Raw genomic sequence first — 21,243 nt, forward strand, 5'->3', positions numbered from 1 at the left:
TTTTCAACAAGATAGTATACATAGTTTAAAATTAACATATTTTCAATTTTAAGGAACTCATTTTTAGGTTTTTTAAGAACACCCTTAAAAACGTAAAGGATTAAGATATTCGAAAGAATTCAAGATGTCCAGTATCCAATTAGATAGGAATGAATTTCCTATTTTGTTCTTACGGTAACTGCATAAACATTCTTTTATGCATATCCATTCAATAAAAAATTATGTACAATGAGCAAAATATAAAACGGTCCATACTGAATAACTTTTGATCTAATGATCGGATCTTCACGTTCTAGGACTAATGGTTTGAAGGGGTGACCTCAAATATGTTAATTGGTGCAGACGATATTTTAAATTACGAAATCAGACACAAAAAAGTACACTCTCTGAATTTTTTCGACGGATTCGAATTTTTGATCCCCAAAATGTAGGGGTAGCCGCAATCTGGGAAATATAATCCCCATAGTTTGGTCAAGAGAGCGATCCAAAGCTTGGATCCCCTGATGTGTGCGTATTTCGCCATATCGCGAAAACTTCATAAGTGAATTGAAAGTTCTTTGCACACAATAATAAAATTCGTTTATCCAACGATAATTCCATATATTTATATGAGCATATATATTTATCATTGAGCATAAATATTTATCATGAGCATATATATTTATCATGAGCATATATTTATCATAAGCATATATATTTGTTATGAGCATATATATATATATTATTTTTGAGCATATATTCATCATTTTTATAATGTATTTCATAAAAATTTTCATTTATAAAAATTTTTTACGTTATTCGAAAGAATGCAATTTTAAATGGCAGAATTAAAATTTGGGGAAATCAGCCGAATATTACGCGAGAAATCGAATTTTCAAAAAGTTGTATTTTTGAAATTTGATTTCTCAGGGGTTATTCGACCGATTTTATTCTAATTTTGTATTTTGAGCCGTAGTGAATCAGTGGATAGGGCAATCGTCCCCCAATGAGGTGATTCAGGTTCAAATGCCTGCGATGGCTGGTCAATACGAATTTCGCACCCGGCTCGCACCGATCACAGTGCTGACGTAAAATATCCTCATTATTTGACCAATCATGGGATAGTCCCCTTGAGGTGAGGCTAACCGTGGGAGGTTTTCCTCTGGATGTAACGCAAATGCGGATTAGTTCCATCAAAAAATCCTCCAGGCACATAAATTTCTCCCGATACTGGATCCAGGAGTTCCCTTGTCTTCTGGATTGGGTTCAAAATTAAAAGACTACGGAGTTGAACACTGGTCGTAAAAAAAAATTGTGTCGGCTGTTCAATGACAGTTATAAATATAAAATAAAATTTTGTCATTAAAAAATACATTAAAATATTAAAAATGGGAAAAGTTGTATAACTTACAATTTAAAAATTTCTCAACTAACTTTTAAATAAAATAAAATAAAAAGTAATAATTTATTAAAACTTAATTTTTGCAAAGAATTATTAGAACTTAATTGATTTCGCATTTTATGATAGCTTTTACAATGTGTTTTGTCAATTTTTCTGCGATAACAATAAAAAAACGTTTTTTTTTTGGACTTCTTGTATTTACACTATAATATATCTCAATACAAATTTACGGCCACATTGTTTTAATGACTACAAGTACAATGAAACTGTTCTTCGATAAGTTCTTCACTTAATTTAATCGCCACCACAATAGATTGATACTGCTTGTAAACCGATCGTTCGCAATATAAATTAGAGCTGATTTATACAGAAATTAAATTAACAGAACTGTTCTATTTCAAAGTTACGAGGATAGCGCATTCTTGCTGCCACTCTTTGTTAAATTAATGATTAGACGGATGTTACATATCAGATATACAATAACATAACAAATATGGTCAGAAATAACGTGTAATTTTAAACTCATTCATTTTGTTTGATTGATATTGATAAAATTAAAGACCCATTTAGTGCATTGAAAGAATCAAGAAAGCAAAATAGAGAGATTAATAAATTTTTTTGAGCTATTTAGCGTTACGCTGAAAGAAACAAGAAGCTAGCTATATTGTTGGCTTATATTTATAAAATAAACAATTGTTATTGTTGATAATGGAACTCTATATCTCTCTATATATTGAAAATGAAGTTGTCTGGTATTGTTGTCAGACCATTTTGTAGACGTTTTTATTTGCTGGAAAATCACATGGTAGGACCTAGTTTACCCTCATTTACTTCTATATATTTTTGGTTGTCATTAACTTACAATTAAAAGTCATAAGGTATTATTTTCCCCAAAATATTTTTTGTATCCCTATTTTAAAGGTATTTACCTGTAATATTTATTTTTCTTACTCTACTCTGATATAATTGTGTTTTTGATTTTAATTGTTTTTTAAATTAAGAGTTTAAAAATAAAAAATATTTATTTCTTCAATGTAACATCAGTTTATGATATTAACTCATTACGGTACATTTTAAGATATTTGAATTTGTCTCTAAACTTGGGGGTCGGCGAGTGATAGCGAGCACAAGGAGGATCCCTCTAGTTGTTTAATAATATAGGTAAATTAAATCTGATACCAAAACCTTTGAAAATATTTAAGAGCGTTTCTAATCTGTTTTTTATATTTAAATATTTCACTTCACGAACATTTCAATGAAAGAAAATGATCAGCTAACATTTTTAAATATTTGTAAACGTTTTGCTTGGAAAACTGGAATTAAATTTATTTTGTCAATATTATTAAATAAAATATTTTTTGTCGATATTATTAAACTATTTTGCCGACAATAGCATTTATGAAAATAATAAAAGATTCCAAATGAATATGGAGGATTTCTCCTTTTAAAGTCTTAAATTTTGTAGTATTTGTTGAGTGTAATTGATTGATTGAATGTAGGGTTTAATGGCACAAGGCTGTTGAGCGTAATATAGTTAAGAAGGATGCGTTGAAATGCGGGCTTCTTTAACACTAGAATGACAAACTTAGTATATACCTATATTGCCCAAAAGCAGTCAAAATGACTGGATTGTAAAAGAATAACTAATATGTAAAGAAATTTTTGTTTAAAATTAATTTTTAATATTTTTTATATTATTTACAGCTATATAACAAGTAATTAGTAAATATTAACAATAAAAAAAGTTATATGGTGTATAAAAAGTCACTAAATTCTAAGAAATTGTGTCATTGTATACATCAGCGTTTTTCTAATTGAAAAGCAGTCAAAATGACTTCCTTGGGCAATCTAGTGTTAATATTTTCACTAGAGCACAATTATTTCTCCCCAATTATATTTTTTCTTCACATTCCTTAGCAATTTTACTGGACACAAATTTTTTTTTTTTTAGCATTATTTAATGCAGACAGGTCTATTATACTTAAAGTTAACAAAGTGCATTTTCACGTACTGTCACATAATCTACACTTTTTTTAAACAAAAAAATATTTAGTTCTATGACACAGATTTTAAACCGAAACTATGTAGACAGACATAAATTACATACAGCATTATCTAACCTATTATCGTATCACAAAGCGTTTATGCATAAAAATTTAAGAGTGATACTTTGAGTGCCTGATTTATATGGTTCTTTTTGAAACACCGTTAAAACTTTTGATCCCTTATTGATTGAGGATACGAAAACTATTTCATCAGTATTTTTCATGTGACACAAGCCTTTGTCTCTCGCGTGAGCTTAAAATTTCCACTTGACTACTTATCAAGTTAATTCATCCACGAATTGTATTGAAAATTGAAATAAATTTTGATGCAATGTGAATTTCCATTCAATTCCAGGAATAAAAGTTCCTTAGCGACAGTATATTAAAAATGTATTGACTGCTAAGCTTTGAAACTAAGTAAATTGGGATAAAACTTTTCAATACTTGACTATCGTATGTAGCTCAAAATAAAACTCGTTTCCTACTTTCAACGTACTTAAAGAAAATATATTGCTTTTCATGAATGCATTAGAAAATAAATATTTAAATGAAGGTTAAAACTAAAACTTGATCATTAACAAACTAAAATAAAAAGGACAATCGGAGTTCTGGTTTATATGAAATTTCTAAAAATAGAATTCGCGTCAGTAACTATTTTGTTTCTTGTAATTTCTTTCAAGATTCTATTTAAAATAACAAAATTAGAAAGCTAAATTTTAATTAGACTTTCGACTCTACTTAAATTTCGTGTTGCTGTTTAGTTTCAAACTTTTTTTATGAAAGAAATTAAGGGAACTATTAAACTAGAAATAGATTTGACGTTTGACTGACCTGGAAGACTAGCATTATTTGATATATTATTTATAAATTTCATAATATTAGAGATATACAATTAAAAAAAAGCTCTTCAAAGTAAACTTCAAGTTAATCTCTGTATATAAATTATTTTTAAAAAAATATCAAATTGCATTCGAATGAATATTTAATAAGTCATGTTCATTTTTCAATGAAATATAAATTCATTAAGGGTAAGCTTAGGTCACTTTACTTGCCTATCCATTAAAAATCCACCAATGATCAATCAGTTACAAGTACAACCAATAGGAATACATTTCTATTAAAATAGGAATACAAATCTTCCAATAGGAATACTGCAAACGGAAATTGATTGAATGATAGTGGGGTACTGTTCTACTTCAGCCTCTGACTTGAACATCTCTATAAATTTCAATTTATGAATTTAAACATGCAACGAGAATGTTGCAGTACATGTATCAAGAAAAAAAGCTCTATTCTTGAACCCAGTGGTCTCTCATCTTGAAGAAATAGTAAAATTAAGAGAGAATTTAGAATGATACGGCGAGTAATTTTTGATAAACTAAAGCAAGTAATCTAAATTCGTAAAATTAAGTTTATACTGTAGAGACCTCACCTCACAATCGTTTGACCCAGGTTGAATCCCAATTATGACTGGCTGATACGAATTCTGCTTCCGGCTAACATCGCGCTCAGTGCTGACGTAAAATATCCCCAGTGATAGATGGATCATGGGTTAGAGCCCCATTACCGTTCGGCTAACCGAGGGGGTTTTCCTCTCCATGTAACGCAAATGCGGGTAAGTTGGGTCAAAAAGTTTAAAAGTAAAGCGACGTGAAGTAAAGTGAAGTGAAGTAAAGTAAAGTGAAGTGAAGTAAAGTGATATGATGTGAAGTAAAGTGATGTGAAGTGAAGTAAAGTAAAGTGATGTGAAGTGAAGTAAAGTAAAGTGATGTGAAGTGATGTGAAGTAAAGTGATGTGAAATAAAGTGATGTGAAATAAAGTGATGTGAAATAAAGTGATGTGAAATAAAGTGATGTGAAATAAAGTAAAGTGATGTGAAGCAAATTGAACTGATCAGAAAGTTTCCTCATATAATGTGCAAGAATGGAATTTCTAGAACAGAAAAAGTTAAAACGCTTTTTTTTACGATATTCATTAAGAATAAAATAACGACATACAGTGTATTTTCTTCAATTATTAAAGAAGTTTGGAATATTTCTAAGCAGGTTCCGTACGTGTACCCTTATGCAACAAGTTACAATTTGTTTGTAGCAAAGGCAAAACAGAAAAGAAATCTATGAGTGAAAAAAAATAACAAAATCTAAAAATAGATAACTAAGACAGTAGGCATTCCTTTTGGTTGTTCGAAATTTTTTTTTCTGAGTCTTTAAAAAGTAAGCAAAATCGTTTTGAATGTGTGGGGACTTATATTTTTCTTACAAAAACCTGGATATTTGCCAGTTACATTCAAGGATCCATAAATTTTGATTAAAAGCAAGGATGTAGAACTAAATTTCTAGACTAGGAACAGGATGAACACGTGATAAATCTGTTAACTTTGTACTCTATTAAACCTTATAAATTTAATGAATGTAGGTATAGTTGAGCAGTAGAATGCCTAGTAAATTTTGACTTTATATAGCTTCATGTAAAGCTTTTATTTGTGCTGACTGAATAAAATCCATACATTTGACTTCTAACGTAAAGTAAAGGGATTTTTTTCTGGCACAAAAAGCCTTGAAACGATTAATATAACCATTAAAACCGTGGAGGCTCAGGGGTTAAATCATTCGTCTCCCAATGAGATGATCCAGGTCCGAATCCCAGCTGTAACTGGTTGATACAAATTCTGCTCCCGGCTCACTCCGACTACAGTGCTGACGTAAAAGTAATCTCAGTGGTAGACGGATCGTGGGTTAGAATCCCCTTGTCGTCGAGTTAACCGCGGGAGGTTTTCTTCTATGTAACGAAAATGCGAGTTAGTTCCATCAAAAAGTCCCGAGTTCTCGTTTGCCCCAACTGTTGATCCAGGAGTTTCCTTGTCTTCTGGACAACGACAGTTATAAAATAAAATAGCTAGTCTAAACTTCTTTTTGCCTGCACTGTATTGACATTGGATAACACTTTAAAGAAAATATAACCTAAAATGCATTTTAAGAGAATAAAAAATACGTTTTTATCTTCAGTAGAACGCAAGCCAAGTTTTTAACCTCTTTTTTCGTTACGAACTTCTGGACTTCATGTGATGCTAAAGCATTGAATACTTCTTTTATCCTTTAATTTTTTAACAATTTTAAAATATGCCTTAATAACAATAAACTAAAACTGCTTGGAATTGGGAATAAATGTATATATTAATCGTTTCAGTTTAATTTGCTTACAGAAAATAAAAATGAGATTCTGATGCATAATTTTTTCTAATAAAGTAATAAAAATGTTTTAGTTTTTAAAGTTTTTTTTTTTTTTTTTTTTTTTTTTTTTTTTTTTTAAAAGCTCAATAACAAAGTGGTTGTTCCATTCAGAATAAATGAAAAGAAATTAATAAAAAAAAATGAAAATTAGCTGAAAAATTTAAAAATTTCTTAGTTTCTGTTAAATATATCAAAGAGTCATGACATATGCATGCTTATTAAATCGAGCATCAGCAGCACAAATACAGGATGCTTTTTTTTAAAAAAAAAGTTGTATGCCAGGTTCTCTTAAAATGCAGGGATAAAACAAAGCTAAAGATAAGAACTGTAGCGGATAATTTCCGATGGAAGAAAATTTTGAGACAGCCTTGGCCTACATAAGGCTGTAGAGCTACAAAGGAAGAAAGATAATACATATCAATGAAAGACATATATAAGAACTAATCTGAATTTTGCTTTATTTAATCTTATTTATCAAGATCTTATGTATCCATATATTTATCTGTAACTTAGTTAATTTTGGTGCTCAGATGGAGCAGAAACTATAAATGGTGTTTTCTCGACCGGTGTTAACGGTGACTAACCACAGACGGTTCAAACATACTCACGGGATTTAAATATTTCAATAATAATTTAACTTATTAAAACATTTAACAAAGTTTTCATTGCCAAATTAGAGGCAATGTTTAACGAAGAAATAAAAATGCCATTAGGGTCCCACGATATTCTGGAGCTTATATTTTTATAGAAAAAAACCCCTTAAAGGAAGAAATTTTCTTTGATTAATAAAATTCAAATATATATGTTAAAATATGTATTTTTGAAAGAATCTGATAAAGTTCTGTTTTTCAAAAGTAACTTCAAATTAAAAGGAAGAAAAAAAAAACGGAAGGAAAACATCATTTTGGGGCAAAAAGTTAACAAAAACAAGAGTAGTTTTCTCGAGAAAAGTCCATTAGCATCTTGCTGTCAATTCAGGCATTTTGTTTAATTTCTTCACTGATTGATTATGACTCAAAATATTGCACCTCCTCTCTAAAAAATCTGATTTATTACATCAGTTTTAAAGGAAATATCTAAAATGTCAAGGGAATAGAAATTTATTTTCCATCATATATTATTCTCGAAAGTGGATGTTGACAAACATAACACCCTTGAAAGTAATGATTATTAAGAGAGAAAACTCACTTTCTCTTTCCATAATTTAATCCATAAGGACTTCAATTTCGTGTTAAAAATTGCATTTCAAAATAAGCTTAAAATAGTTTTTCTTTTTTTTTAAAAATTGGATCTAATTACTGTCACACAACAAAACTAGTTCAGGATTTAATTAATTAAATTCTTTTGGGATTGATTGCATAATTTTTTTGTTAAAAACTTTTGGCCTAATAAGCGGAGTGAAAAATAATTCTAAATAATTCGTGCATTCAATAAATAAAATAATTCTTGAGTGAAAAATATGTATTTTTCATTTATTTCATGGGCGAACATGAGGTACCTTTATTAGTTTGCGTTATCAATTAAGTTACGTTATTAAAAAAACAAGTTTTTTTTCTTAATAAATCTCTATTTCCGTTTTTCTTAAGCAATTCAGATCGAAAATTCTGAAACTAAGGAGAGACGATAGCACAATCCAGAAATAAAAATTTTTAGACGCAATTTATGAAGGGGATGACAACTTTCAATCCACGGTATCAGTCATTTTGGAATGTTTCAGGAATTTCATTTAAGCTAATTTTGAAAAAAGGAGTGAAAATTGTTTTTTCACCTGTACATAAATTATGTTCATAACATGTAAGAATTGAATAAGACACATTTATAGTCAAAAACTCATTTATTAAACAATTAAGTAAAAAAAAATATTTTATCTTTCCGACACTATTTTTACAAATTTTTATAATTTCATTCAGTCATTTTAACAATTAAAACTTTAACTGATTATTTTTTACCAACAGACGTACATGTTTTATAAGATTTAACGTAGTGCAAACTGAAAGCAAGCTTTTTAATGTCCGATATCATAATAGATGTTTAGGTTCTCAAAAGTTGATAACGATGAGTCTAAACCTGAATTTTGATTTAACAACTTTCAAATTAGAAAATGTTTATTCGCAAATATATTTTCTTCTAAAAATTTAAACATGCCAGCTAAAAATCGTTTTATGTTCAAGCCATCTACAGAAAATAGGCATGAATAAAAAAAAGTCTTAAAATATTTTTCTTAATTCAATAACTTGTATAAAAGTAGCAAGACTAAAAATTAATTCTTAGTCGCAAGAAAGTAGTAAGCAGTTTTAAAATTACTGTCACTTGGATTTTCTTAGGTTCAGAAATGAGGAGTTTAAAGGGAAAGAAAGATATACCAACCTCATAATTGACATAGTTTTGATAATTATTTGTCTCAAATTACGGCAATATAGCATTTTTCAAGTCAGTAAATGCTAGTTAATCAAATACAGCGTTTGGCTTCAGCCATATCAGAAGCATATCTAACATTTTGCAAATTAGTAAATACAAGTTTAGATAAATAACTAAATCTTCTAAATAGCTTGACAACAGACACAATCCTCAATGTCAAGAAAAATAACATTAGTATATTGTTGGTTAGGTCCAAGTTCTGAACTAAGCTGATTAATGCAGCTGTAACAGAAGATAAATTGACCTTTTAAAAGATCATTCTTGTATTATAAGCATGTACTTTGTGATTTAATAGAGCCGAAAGTGCCTCCATGTTGAGAGATGGAGAAGATAGCCAAGGACATTTTGATTAGAACTCATCTGAGGTAATTTGAAGTCTGAGCAAGAGCATGGAAAGAAAACGAATTTTTTTGAGGCAAGTAGACAGCTATCAACTTATGCCCTTTTTCCAAAAACATTCTCTTCTTCGCCAAGGACAAACGAATGTCGAATTAGCTATCCTGGGCATTGCAGCTCCGAGCTTTCATCAGTTTAAATGACGTTTGTATATCTCAGCTTAAATACAAAAGAGAATATTTTTTTTTCTAATATTCACTTGGTTCACAGAATTGTTTTTATTTGCGAGATTTACAGAATCCTACGTAGTAAAGTGTCGTGAATAAAACATAAATAAAGGTACAAGAAGGCACTTGTGCTTTATTCATCGTGAATAAAACATAAATAAAGGTACAAGAAGGCACTTGTGCTTTATTCGTCGGGAGTAAAACACAAATAAAGGTACAAGAAGGCGCTTGTGCTTTATTCATGCTATTTTGCTTTATATATAAGTAGCACTAAGTATACCCTATCCTCATTTGGAGAACCGTATACTTTTAGAAAATCCTTTCTACGTTGATCCATAATAAGGTGAAAATCGGCTGAAACTTGAAGTAGGTGTTAAGTAGTTCATAAAGTACGATAATATGGGACAATTGAGCCCCATGTTAAGATTGTAGCAAATTTGAACAATATTTTTAATCGATACGTATTATAATGGCTAAAAATTGTTTTAATGCAAGTTGCATGAATAAACTATTATTAAAAGTATTGTTTAGAGATTACAGTTTAAGTGTTTAATTTTGAAATCAGCTTAATCTTGATTTAGAAATTTCATTAGAATAAATCATTTTCGCATGGACAGATGAAATCTGATATATGTTTTTCATAATCGGGGAAGGAGGGGGGACAAAAAATAAGGCCAAATTGGATTCGTGTTTATTTTTACAGTAAAAAATATCTTTAGTTTTTACGTGAGTTAACAAAAAGCTTTGGACTTTTTACATCAACTTGGTAAAAAGTAAAAATTATTTTATTTTTAAAAAAAAAAAAAACGATTCTCCGTTTTTTTTGTTTTAGCTACATTTCCAATTTTATAATAAATAACGTCAATTCAAACTTGCAAAAAGTTTTAAATAAAATTAAAGCTGCACTTAGATTTTTAAAAATGCATAAATGTAAAAATGTAGCACCTCAAAACTCTTCAGGCCTTACGATTCACACAATTTAATCCTTTATTTAAGCACTTGAAACACTAAAATATTTGAAGTATAAGAGCTCAAAACATCTAAAGTAAAAAGCACTTGAAACATTAAAAATTCTGATGTGTAGGCATTTGAAACATTAAAAAGCCGGAAGTATATTCAATTGAAATATTAAAATGCCTGAAGCACTTGGAATGTTAAATGTCTGAAATATAAACACTTGAAACATTAAAACGTCTGCAACATAAGCCCTCGAAACACTAAAATAGCATTGGGGTAAACTTATTTAATGTGAGCAATACAAAATTAAAGTTAAAATAAATTTTGAACAAATGATTAATTTAAAAAGTTATTCAAAAATACTATATTTATATTTTAGAGATATATATTTATTATATATTATATTTTTTATTATATATTAAAATTAAATAATTATATAATATTTTATATTAAAATAGAAAGAAAACATCTAGTAAAAGGGAGAATAAATAAAAAATTAATGCTGCATTGGATATTTGAAGTTTAGTTAACTTTTAAAACAAAAAATGCAAAACAGTAATTTATACAAACACGAAGATAAAATTCTACAAGAAGATTTAAGAACCACGTTAACAGAATTCTTAAAATATATAAGAAATACGGTTTTGTGTCGGTCACACACACAAATCTTTTTCTTTTTTCAAAAAGGGGAAAAAAAAACTTTCTTTTTTAGCTGAAGAAAAATACATCGAGAGAAGTACGTATATGAGAAAACAAGTTTAGTAGATATTGAGTTATACTTTTAGACACGCCAGTCAAAATAAATGAAAACGGTAATAAGTCTTTTCTAAAAGGAAATAAGTCTTTCTAATATTTTATCAAGGCAGCTAAGTAAATCTGATTCTTTCTTCTTTCTAAGAATTTTTTTTATTATGTTCCACTAATTAGAAATTTAATGAGACTCTTTTTCATTCAGCTAACAAAATATTTTGTTTTAATCTTTCCACAGACTGTTTTTAAATATTAAGATAATGTAAATGAGTTATGAAATTTTGATTTATATTATTTAAGGTACAAAAAAGGAAATATTTCACGGAGAGACGAAACGAAAATTGTAACTCTTAATTATATTTTATGAAATTTTTATTTAATCAATTTTATTTTTTATTTTACATCCTTTTAACATTTTACAACCATGGAATGAGAAATTATTGTTTAGTTAGAATTAAAGAAATGTTTAGTTAGAATGTTATGAAATTTTGAGTTATGTTATTTCAGCTACGAAATAGAAATATTATAAGGAGGAAAAAAAAAACGAAAAACAATAGTTTGTAACTCGTTAGGTACATTTAATAAAATTATCATTTAAATTTCTTTTTTCATATTAATGTATTTTTACAATGTTTTCACATTTTACAACCCTGAAATCTAAAGTTGATGTTTAGTTATAATTGAGGGAATGTTTAGTTAGAATGTCAATGGGCTATTTGATTTATATTATTTCAGCTACGAAGTACAAATGTTATGCGAAGAAAAGAAATGAAAAACAGTAATTTAAAACTCTTAGGTGGATTCAATGAAATTGTTATTTAATAAATTTCCTTTATTTAACGTATTTTTTAAATATTAGAATTTTACATCCCCGGAATCTGAAGTTAATGTTTAGTTAGAATTGCAGGAATGTTTAGTTAGAATTGAAAGAATGTTTAGTTAGAATTGAAAGAATGTTTAGTTAGAATTGAAAGAATGTTTAGTTAGAATTGAAAGAATGTTTAGTTAGAATTGAAAGAATGTTTAGTTAGAATTGAAAGAATGTTTAGTTAGAATTGAAAGAATGTTTAGTTAGAATTGAAAGAATGTTTAGTTAGAATTGAAAGAATGTTTAGTTAGAATTGAAAGAATGTTTAGTTAGAATTGAAAGAATGTTTAGTTAGAATTGAAAGAATGTTTAGTTAGAATTGAAAGAATGTTTAGTTAGAATTGAAAGAATGTTTAGTTAGAATTGAAAGAATGTTTAGTTAGAATTGAAAGAATGTTTAGTTAGAATTGAAAGAATGTTTAGTTAGAATTGAAAGAATGTTTAGTTAGAATTGAAAGAATGTTTAGTTAGAATTGAAAGAATGTTTAGTTAGAATTGAAAGAATGTTTAGTTAGAATTGAAAGAATGTTTAGTTAGAATTGAAAGAATGTTTAGTTAGAATTGAAAGAATGTTTAGTTAGAATTGAAAGAATGTTTAGTTAGAATTGAAAGAATGTTTAGTTAGAATTGGAAGAATGTTTAGTTAGAATATAAATTAGTTATGAAATTTTGAGTTATTATTTCAGCTATATAGAAATAATATACAGAGAAAGTAAACGAATAATTTACATCTCGTATTTAAATTTCATACTAAATGTTATTTGATTAAAAATTTTTAACGTATTTTTACATTGTTTTCACATTTTACGTTCATAGAGTGCGAAGCGAAGTTAATATTTAATTTGGATTAAAGGGAGTAATTCGAACAATATAATGATAATATTGTATGATTGACATTTTTAAATTGCTCAGAAGAGCGTTTTTGAAGAAGATTATTAATCACTCGCATTGGTAAATATTTCATTTGAAATTGTAGAAAAATAAATTTTAAAAGCAAACTTATTGATAACTTGAATTTACAGTATTCGAAAGAAATTTTATTTCAGGAAAATATATGGTTGCAGAGTTTTTGCTAAAAAAAATAAAAAGAAATTACTTTATATCTAAAAACAAGGCAGGGAAATAAAATTACAAGCATATTATTAGTAAACAACTGTCGAAAATTTATCAGTTTGTTTTTCTTTATATTAAAAGCATTATGAATATTAGTTTTAAAAAGGGCAAAAATAATGTAAATTTATCATCACTGAAAAATAAACTTAGTACCACACATTTGCATTTTTATAATATCAAAATCTAAAAATAATTAGCTTAGTCGTAGTAATTAAATTCAAAAAGACTCTTCTTGGTAATTTTTATTTTATTTTGTAAAAAGATGGTTGTTTTCTAAATATGTTTTGTGTTTACCCTCGCCAATAGCATCCTTTATGGATAACAAAAAATTAATAATAAAAGAATAAATAAAAGATAATGCAATTTTTAAATGATAATAAAAAAACGGAGATTATACAACTTGTCTTGCACGTGATGAATGCATATATGGATTGTATACGTACAAAAAAACTTTTTGTAAATAAATAATTTTGACTGAAAATTTAAAAATAGTTTTAATAATATAACAAATTACAATTTCTGATTTTTAGACATGCGACGTGGAATCACCCAAAACAAAACCTACAGCTTTATTAATCGATATTTCTTCTTTTCTTTCAATAGATAAATTATATTTTTTAACGTATTAACGTCAATATTCATTAATGCTTTGACCGAGTATTTGATCGCCTTAAATTCAAATGTCTTCATAAATTTATTTTTATTGTTAAAAAATGTTTAGCACTTTCCCCACTCTTCATTAAGAAATATGATTTCTAGTTTGTTTTTGTACTTTTTATTAAAATTTTTTGTTTATGAATCTACCACATTCTTCTGAAGGAACAAGTCATCAAATTCTGAAGTAGTGTTCTGAAACTAAAAAAAAGCAGTGATCAAGCACAGCTGCTTCAAGTTATTTTAAGCTTGGAATTAACGGTGGTAAAAAAATATAAAGCTACTTTATATTAAAATTACACTAATAAAAATCTCTAACTTTTCGTTCGCGTGTACTGGTGAAACTATATTTTAAATGAATTCTCAAACATTTTAAACAGCATTTTAAATTTTTATACAGCTGTTGTACTATAGATGTCAAATTTTAAAAGTTATAAAAAATTTTTATACAGGTTTTGTAATATAGTTGTCAAATTTTAAATGTTATAAAAATATTTAATTGTTTCGCATGTTAACAAAAGCAAATACCTTTACATTTTGTCTAAAACAAATTTTTTGGAGTACAAATGATACGATTATACGGTTAAAAATTCCCATAACAATACGAGTTATTTCTTTTATTCACATAACAATTATGTTTAATATTTATATGCATTTATATTTATTTATAACAATAATGTTTAATATTCCAGTAAAACAATCATGATTAATATTCCAGTAAAACAATCATGATTAATATTCATACATAAAAATTATGATTAATATACATATATACAAATCTAGAACGTTTTGTTCTTGTGTACTGGGCGAAACTATGTTTTTTAACTTAATTGTCGAACATTTTCAACTACTGTGGCGCTTTAAATTTTTATACAGCTAATGAAAAATAGATGTCAAATTTAAAATGTTACAAAATATTTTGTTTTTACACTTGTTTACGAAAGCAAATATTCTTACATTTTGTCTAAAATAATTTTTTGAACGTACAAATGATATGGTTTTATGGTTAACAATCCATATAACAAAACGAATTATTCATATAACAATTATGGTTTATATTCTATTATATTATTTAAATGATTATTTATATAAAAATTATGATTAATACACATGCATACAAATTATAATTAATATTCATTAAATACATTTAATTAATAAAGTATAAGAAATATTTTTATTCTCAATTTGTTAAAATTCATAAAGGTTTTATTTGATTTAATTTTGTCTTTTCCAATTTAAGCTGTACTCGCAGTTTGCTATTTAGAAGCAGTTATTTTTATCTGAGTTTAAGTGTTTATATAAAAAGATAATTTGGAAATCTGATTCAAAACAAGGATTGCAAATAACCATTCTCATATTCGTACAATATTTTTAAACTTTATCTTATCGATAGAAACATCTAAATGACTGTTCAAAAATATAAATAAATCATCAATTTTGTCGGAATAGATAAGATTGCTTCGTTGATTGAAATTTAAATGCTAAACGATGTCCACAATATCTTTTCGTCTCTTTCCCGCGCGGACTTAAGTCTTAGATCTGACCTCTAACAGGAAATTGATCGATAAATGAGCAGTCCCCTTACCCTTGACCTCTTCTTCGAATGGAACTTGGGCAGAAGCGGTTTTAGATTGGTGGCATTTGTACGATTTTTGAAGATCATAATCAAACAGGTTTTTTAAATTTTGAACACTTTTAAATTTGTAACATAACAATGCGAAAAACTATCGAATTTACGTTAATAAAATTAAAGTTACTTAAGTTAAAATATTTATTATATAAGTTAAATATAAAATGTCAAACTACAAGATATTTGATGTTGATAACTATAAGCTCTTGTTAGACATTTCACTGTGTGATAGAGAAAATAAGAGCTCGATAGTTTAGAGTAGTTTTCGGGATCGGATGTGAGAAAATAGTGTTTCTTCTATGTTTTACATTTTATTTAATATTTTTTTTATGTGAGTGTGATGAACAATAGAACTATTTTAATATTTTTTTTTATTTCCTGAATATCAAATGATATTGGCAAATTTAAGATTAAAAAGCTTTCATTGATTAAATGAAAAATAATTTTTCTTTTTGGTGAGAAAATTTTTTAAAATGTAATACCTTCGAAAGTAATGTTAGGAAAACTATACACTCCCTCTCGTCACATTCATAATATGCATAACTTAAAACATAAAACGCGTGAATACGTTTTAAAATGCTTTAAGTTATAGGAAAACAAATTTTCCGTAAGGAAAATTTTAAAATTAGATATCAATTTACAAAAAACTTTACTGCAGAATAATATGTAACAGCAAAAGGGTTTTCATATATCTTACGTAATTCCAGAACAAAAAAATAAGTAAAAATTAGAAAAAAACTATTTCTAATTTTATAAAATCGTTTGCTTAAAAAACGCTCTTTTTCATTTTTAAATATGAATTTTTATATAATTTAGATATCAACACACTTTTTGGATTACAAATTGTAGAGCAGTAACCGATCTTACTCTTTTTCACAATGTATGCTGTTATTATTAACAAACTTAAAATTTTGTTTTCACATATTTCTTATAAAAAATAGCAAAGTTTAAAAATTACATTGTTAGAAAATTTGTTCGATATTCAAACATAATATCCATACCTTTAACCAAATAAGTTTAACTTTTCAAGTAACGTTATTAATGTGTTAAAATGAGCAACGTTTCTATTCATTCAAGTGAAAACATTTAAGAATCAAGCTTAAAAAGAACGATAATTTGATTCAACAGAGAGCCAGATTAAGAAAAGAAAAATCTAGCAATATTAGGGTTTTACAAGCCCCAAAAGCTTTAATAATGTAAGAAAAACGATTAAAAGACGTTATTAACCTTTTGCTGCAAAAAAAGTGGATAATTGCAGTACATACCTCACTAAAACTAACCAATCGTCTTCTCAACATGTTGATAAGATTAGGGAATCCTAAATTGTGAGAGCTGTAGCTGCAACTCTAATAATTGAATCAACATGATAGAAGAAGACACTAGAAATATTTATTCACCTTTTATACTTCATATTTACTTCTGTTTGAAACGCTATCTAAACACATAAAATGATCGTGATATTACTCAAAATAAAAATGACTAAAGTTACAGTGGAAGTAATTTTTTCCAGAAGTTATTACTTAAAGTAATTGATGTAAGACAATGATTAATTTTAAGAATAGAATGAAACACATAGTTTAAGATCAAAGTTCATATAATATAATTATTTAAACGCTGTTTAACACAATTAAAAACTATTTTTTGTATCGTCAATTATATAAAAATCATAAATTGAAGTCAATTTTTGCACTGCTTAAATGAGCATGAAAAATGTATTCTAAAAATACAAATCTGAAATTATTTTTTACTTTTTATAACATTGCTGTTTGTAAATAGTCTGGAATAATTAACTAATTGCAGAGTTAAACGACATAAGTACCGAGAGCGGCTGTACTGCGCCAAACTGCCAGAAAATAACTATATGCATTATAAACTAAGTACCAAACACTAATATAAGACAAAAAAGAGACAAACAAAAGTTAAAGAGCCCAAAGATGGGTGGTAGAAATTGTATTTACTGAAAAAAATTCCCCCAGAAGGGAAGATTTGCTTAAAAAAATTTTAAACTCACAAATGTTAAACATAAAGTGTACGCATGGACTTCTTCAAACTTAATTTGTTTAATAACTTAAATTGACCTGTATATACCTAAATATTTAACTGAATGTCCAGTTTTATGGCACAATTGGTACGGTAAACTCAAGGCCAAATGGCTATGATAATACACACTCGCGCTAGCGAAATTAAGCGGTGCTAAGAATCGCGTCTGATACAAAAATAAAATGACAAAAATAATGAAAGAAAATAGGGCACCTTGAGGTGCGATTTTCTAATTCAGCGACTTTAATCGACCCGCTCTTCTGTTTGACATTTTTTTAATAAATAAAAAATAATAATTTGATTCCTGCCTTTTTTTTTAGTTCAGATAAAAAATTTTAAAATAAAGCTTGCATCATAATTTCGACCAGATATAGCCTAAAGAAAAATCTCCAAAAAAGAAAGCAATTCGTTAAAGGCCATCGGATTGGAAATTAGCCTTCGGGGCGTGGGGTGTGTGAAAATATGAGCAGTTAATGTCCTAGTTATTATTATTATTATTATGAACAGCTTATGGATTTATTAAAAATTAAAGAAAAATTATTTCTTGGATGAGAGTTTCCATTCAATATTCTATCAATGAAAAATAAAATTTCGATATGAAATGAAAACATTAATACGTATTTAAATTTGCAAGCAAATCAGAAAAAAATTAAAGAAGTTTTAAGTTTACAGTCAATAGAAAGGTTTCACGACATTTACATCACATTTTCTGCACATTAATATCAAAAATAAAACTTAAAAATGTATAAAAAATTGTTAAATTAAATGTTTTTATGGTTACAATGCAATGAAATTTTTTTAAAGGTTTCTTATGAAAGGAATTGCAATGATTTTCTTGTTTATTCTTGGGCCCTCAGACTTACTAATTGTAAACAAAATTAGTGAAGTTCCTCTGAAATTCTAAAATGCAAAGAATTTAGAAAGAATCTAAAAATCGTTTAAGTCGAAAATTTCGAGACAGCAAAACAAAATGTTTTGTAGATTTTTCTCGAAATGCATGAGACTTTTCTAATGATTCTGAAAATTGTTTACACTCTGCTCAATTTTAACGAAAAATATTTAAAAAATTATAAGAACTATAACAGTAACCATTTTATTTTATTTTTAAAAAATTTGAATTTAAGAGTACAAAGTAGATAAATAGAGAAAAAAATAATTGAGGTGGTAAATTCAAGAGGGTAGAATTTGTATTCAATTCAAGAACGTGGGGAAATTGGGGTAATACCGGTAGCTAAGTTTCGAACTGTAGGAGCTAAACTGTTCGACCGTGATACTGGCATATATTCATAGCAAACTATTCATATTTTTATTGTGTACAATATATCATTTTTGAAAAGTCATAGATTTACTACTTTTTATTACAAATAATTTTTTCCTAAAAAAAGTCAAATTACCCAGTTTTGCAACGCTAGTGGGGTAAGACGGGATATACATGTTAATTCTATAGGGAATTAAAGAATTGAATTTCAGAGAAAAACTAGCAAAAATTTCTATTTATTTGACATCTGATGAAGTAGCTATCTTCTTTTCCGTTGCACTGCAGCTTTCGTGAGCCCTGCATAGACTCTTATAAGGGGGGGGGGGCAAAACGTATCCCGGTCTTACCCCGAGAGCAAAGATTATTTAAATGTAATAGAACAGTGCTATTATGAAATTAAATTCTTATTTTTAGCTAAGGCATGGATATTTAGTATACGTACAATAAGCTGGAATAAAAATAATTTTTCTAACTGTAATGACCAATAAATAAAACTAGTTTAAAAACAAGAGGGCATTTTATCATATGCGCTTTTTAGAATTTCCTAAAAGAATCCTATTTATCTCAGGTTATTATATCAACAAATCGTTTTCAAAAGGAAAACGTGTTCACTAATTTCAATTTTAAAATGAACTAGAGAAAGAAAAGTAAGAAGATTTAAAAATTCTTTTGAAAAACTCAATTTTGAGTCTGTCCCCGAATTTTTTTACTAAAATTAGACAAAAAGATGCTAATCAAATATCTTCCTTAAAATAAAAAAAAAGCATTGCGAACAGTTTAGTTTTAACTGAAAAAATATGTGCTATGCTTTTATAAAAAAGTAAATTTCTTAAACAGAAAGTTTAGTTCAAAGGAAGGAACTAGTTTCTAAATGAACTTAAGTAGTAAGTGTTAAAAAAAGTAAAACTAAAATTCCTTTTACAATTACTTGCGACAGGTGGAAGAAAGTACGGGGAGCATCCACATAAAACAAATTAAATTTAAATAGTCTTAATGAAAATAAACCAGTACTTTTTCAAACACGACCCGTAATCAAAACGCTAAATTAAAATTTGCCGTCGTTGAAATTAACATTTGCTATAAATTTATTATATTCAAAAGCTAAAACAATCTGTGTATAAATAGACAAAGGGTTTTGGACAATATAGTAATAAGCCATATTCTTCATTCTAAGTACTTAATTCAATACCTAAACTGCTTGAAGTATAACTTTTGCAAATTTATGTATTGGCGTGTTGTAAAACGTACATAAAATATATTTTACGACCCTAAATTTTATTTATTTCCACCTCAAGATTAGAATACTCACTGTTTTATCGTCGTAAAAAAGTTTTTAACTTGTTTTTAATATAAAAAAAATGCTTCAGTTAATAGCACCAGATCACAAAATGAGAAAAATGATTCTTTTGATTTCATTAAATGTGAAATTCGATACAGAGATACTTCTGATTATAAACAGGGGTTTGTTTAGCGGCGCTTTACAAATTATTCTATCATAAAAATGGACTTTCATAATATTTTCATTTCAAAAACGGACTTAAAATTCCTTATTTTAAAAAGGAGCCAATTTCGCCGTTTACCAGTGTTCTGCGTATTGCAGAAGATCAGTGGAATAACGTGTAAATAATTTAATTGAACTTAATACTAATTTAAAAGAAAAAAAAAGCTTTTTCTATTTTTTTCATTCGTGTTTTTTAACGAATATCAAAAGCAATTATACCAACATGGTAAATGCATAACTACCAAAATAAAAAGCTGAGTTTAAAGAAAGAAAAAAATTTGTCAATAAATAAAACCTTTTTTTGTTAAAATTTTTAATAAAATTTAAACGAAAAAAGGTTAAACATAATTTATTCATTCATATTGCAATAGTCATGGTAACAATATATAACTCTTTGTGATGATGGTAGAGCATTAGATAGATCTGAAAATAATCACTCGCCACGTGGCGAGTAACTAAAAAAAGTGGCGACTTAAATTATATTAACAACCGGTCACATCTTACCGCTTTATTTTTTGAAATTGTTTTGTTGGGTAACGAATTTTGTTGCACTGTGAAGTCAAGTAAGTATGTTTAAGTAAATTTTGCCATATATTTATATTATTTTTATTGCTGAATAAACTTTTTATAGACGTAGGTTATTTAGAATATGAAATTTTTTTATTGAAAATGCATATCAATCTAAGCAAAAAGAAAAGCAAAAAAAAGAGGATCTATCTGTGTTGGTCACCGACTCATTAGTTTTGAAGAAAAAGTAGCTACTAAGTTTTTAAAGTCTACCGGCCACTGGTTATTAACTGAAAATTTAAATTTTCTGATCTAAAATTAAAACAC

The 21,243-nt window shown here is 27.4% G+C and overlaps 1 protein-coding gene across 4 annotated transcripts in view; it reads right to left on the bottom strand.

Annotated features, from left to right (window-relative positions):
* LOC107441008 (uncharacterized protein ZK1073.1) overlaps window positions 1–21,243 on the bottom strand; it is a 128,720-nt gene that overhangs the window by 63,869 nt on the left and 43,608 nt on the right. The window contains exon 1 of one of the 4 annotated variants that reach the window (XM_043043918.3): window positions 16,876–16,971. The exons of the other annotated variants lie outside the window; for them this stretch is intronic. Coding sequence (XP_042899852.1) covers window positions 16,876–16,908 — 33 coding nt within the window. The 5' untranslated portion in view covers window positions 16,909–16,971. Of the gene's footprint in view, window positions 1–16,875; window positions 16,972–21,243 lie in introns of those variants that run through there. 4 annotated transcript variants of the gene reach the window in all.

Source organism: Parasteatoda tepidariorum, chromosome 3, assembly GCF_982258835.1.
Source record: "Parasteatoda tepidariorum strain Cologne lab strain chromosome 3, Ptep-v5.0, whole genome shotgun sequence".
Taxonomy (NCBI): domain Eukaryota; kingdom Metazoa; phylum Arthropoda; class Arachnida; order Araneae; family Theridiidae; genus Parasteatoda; species Parasteatoda tepidariorum.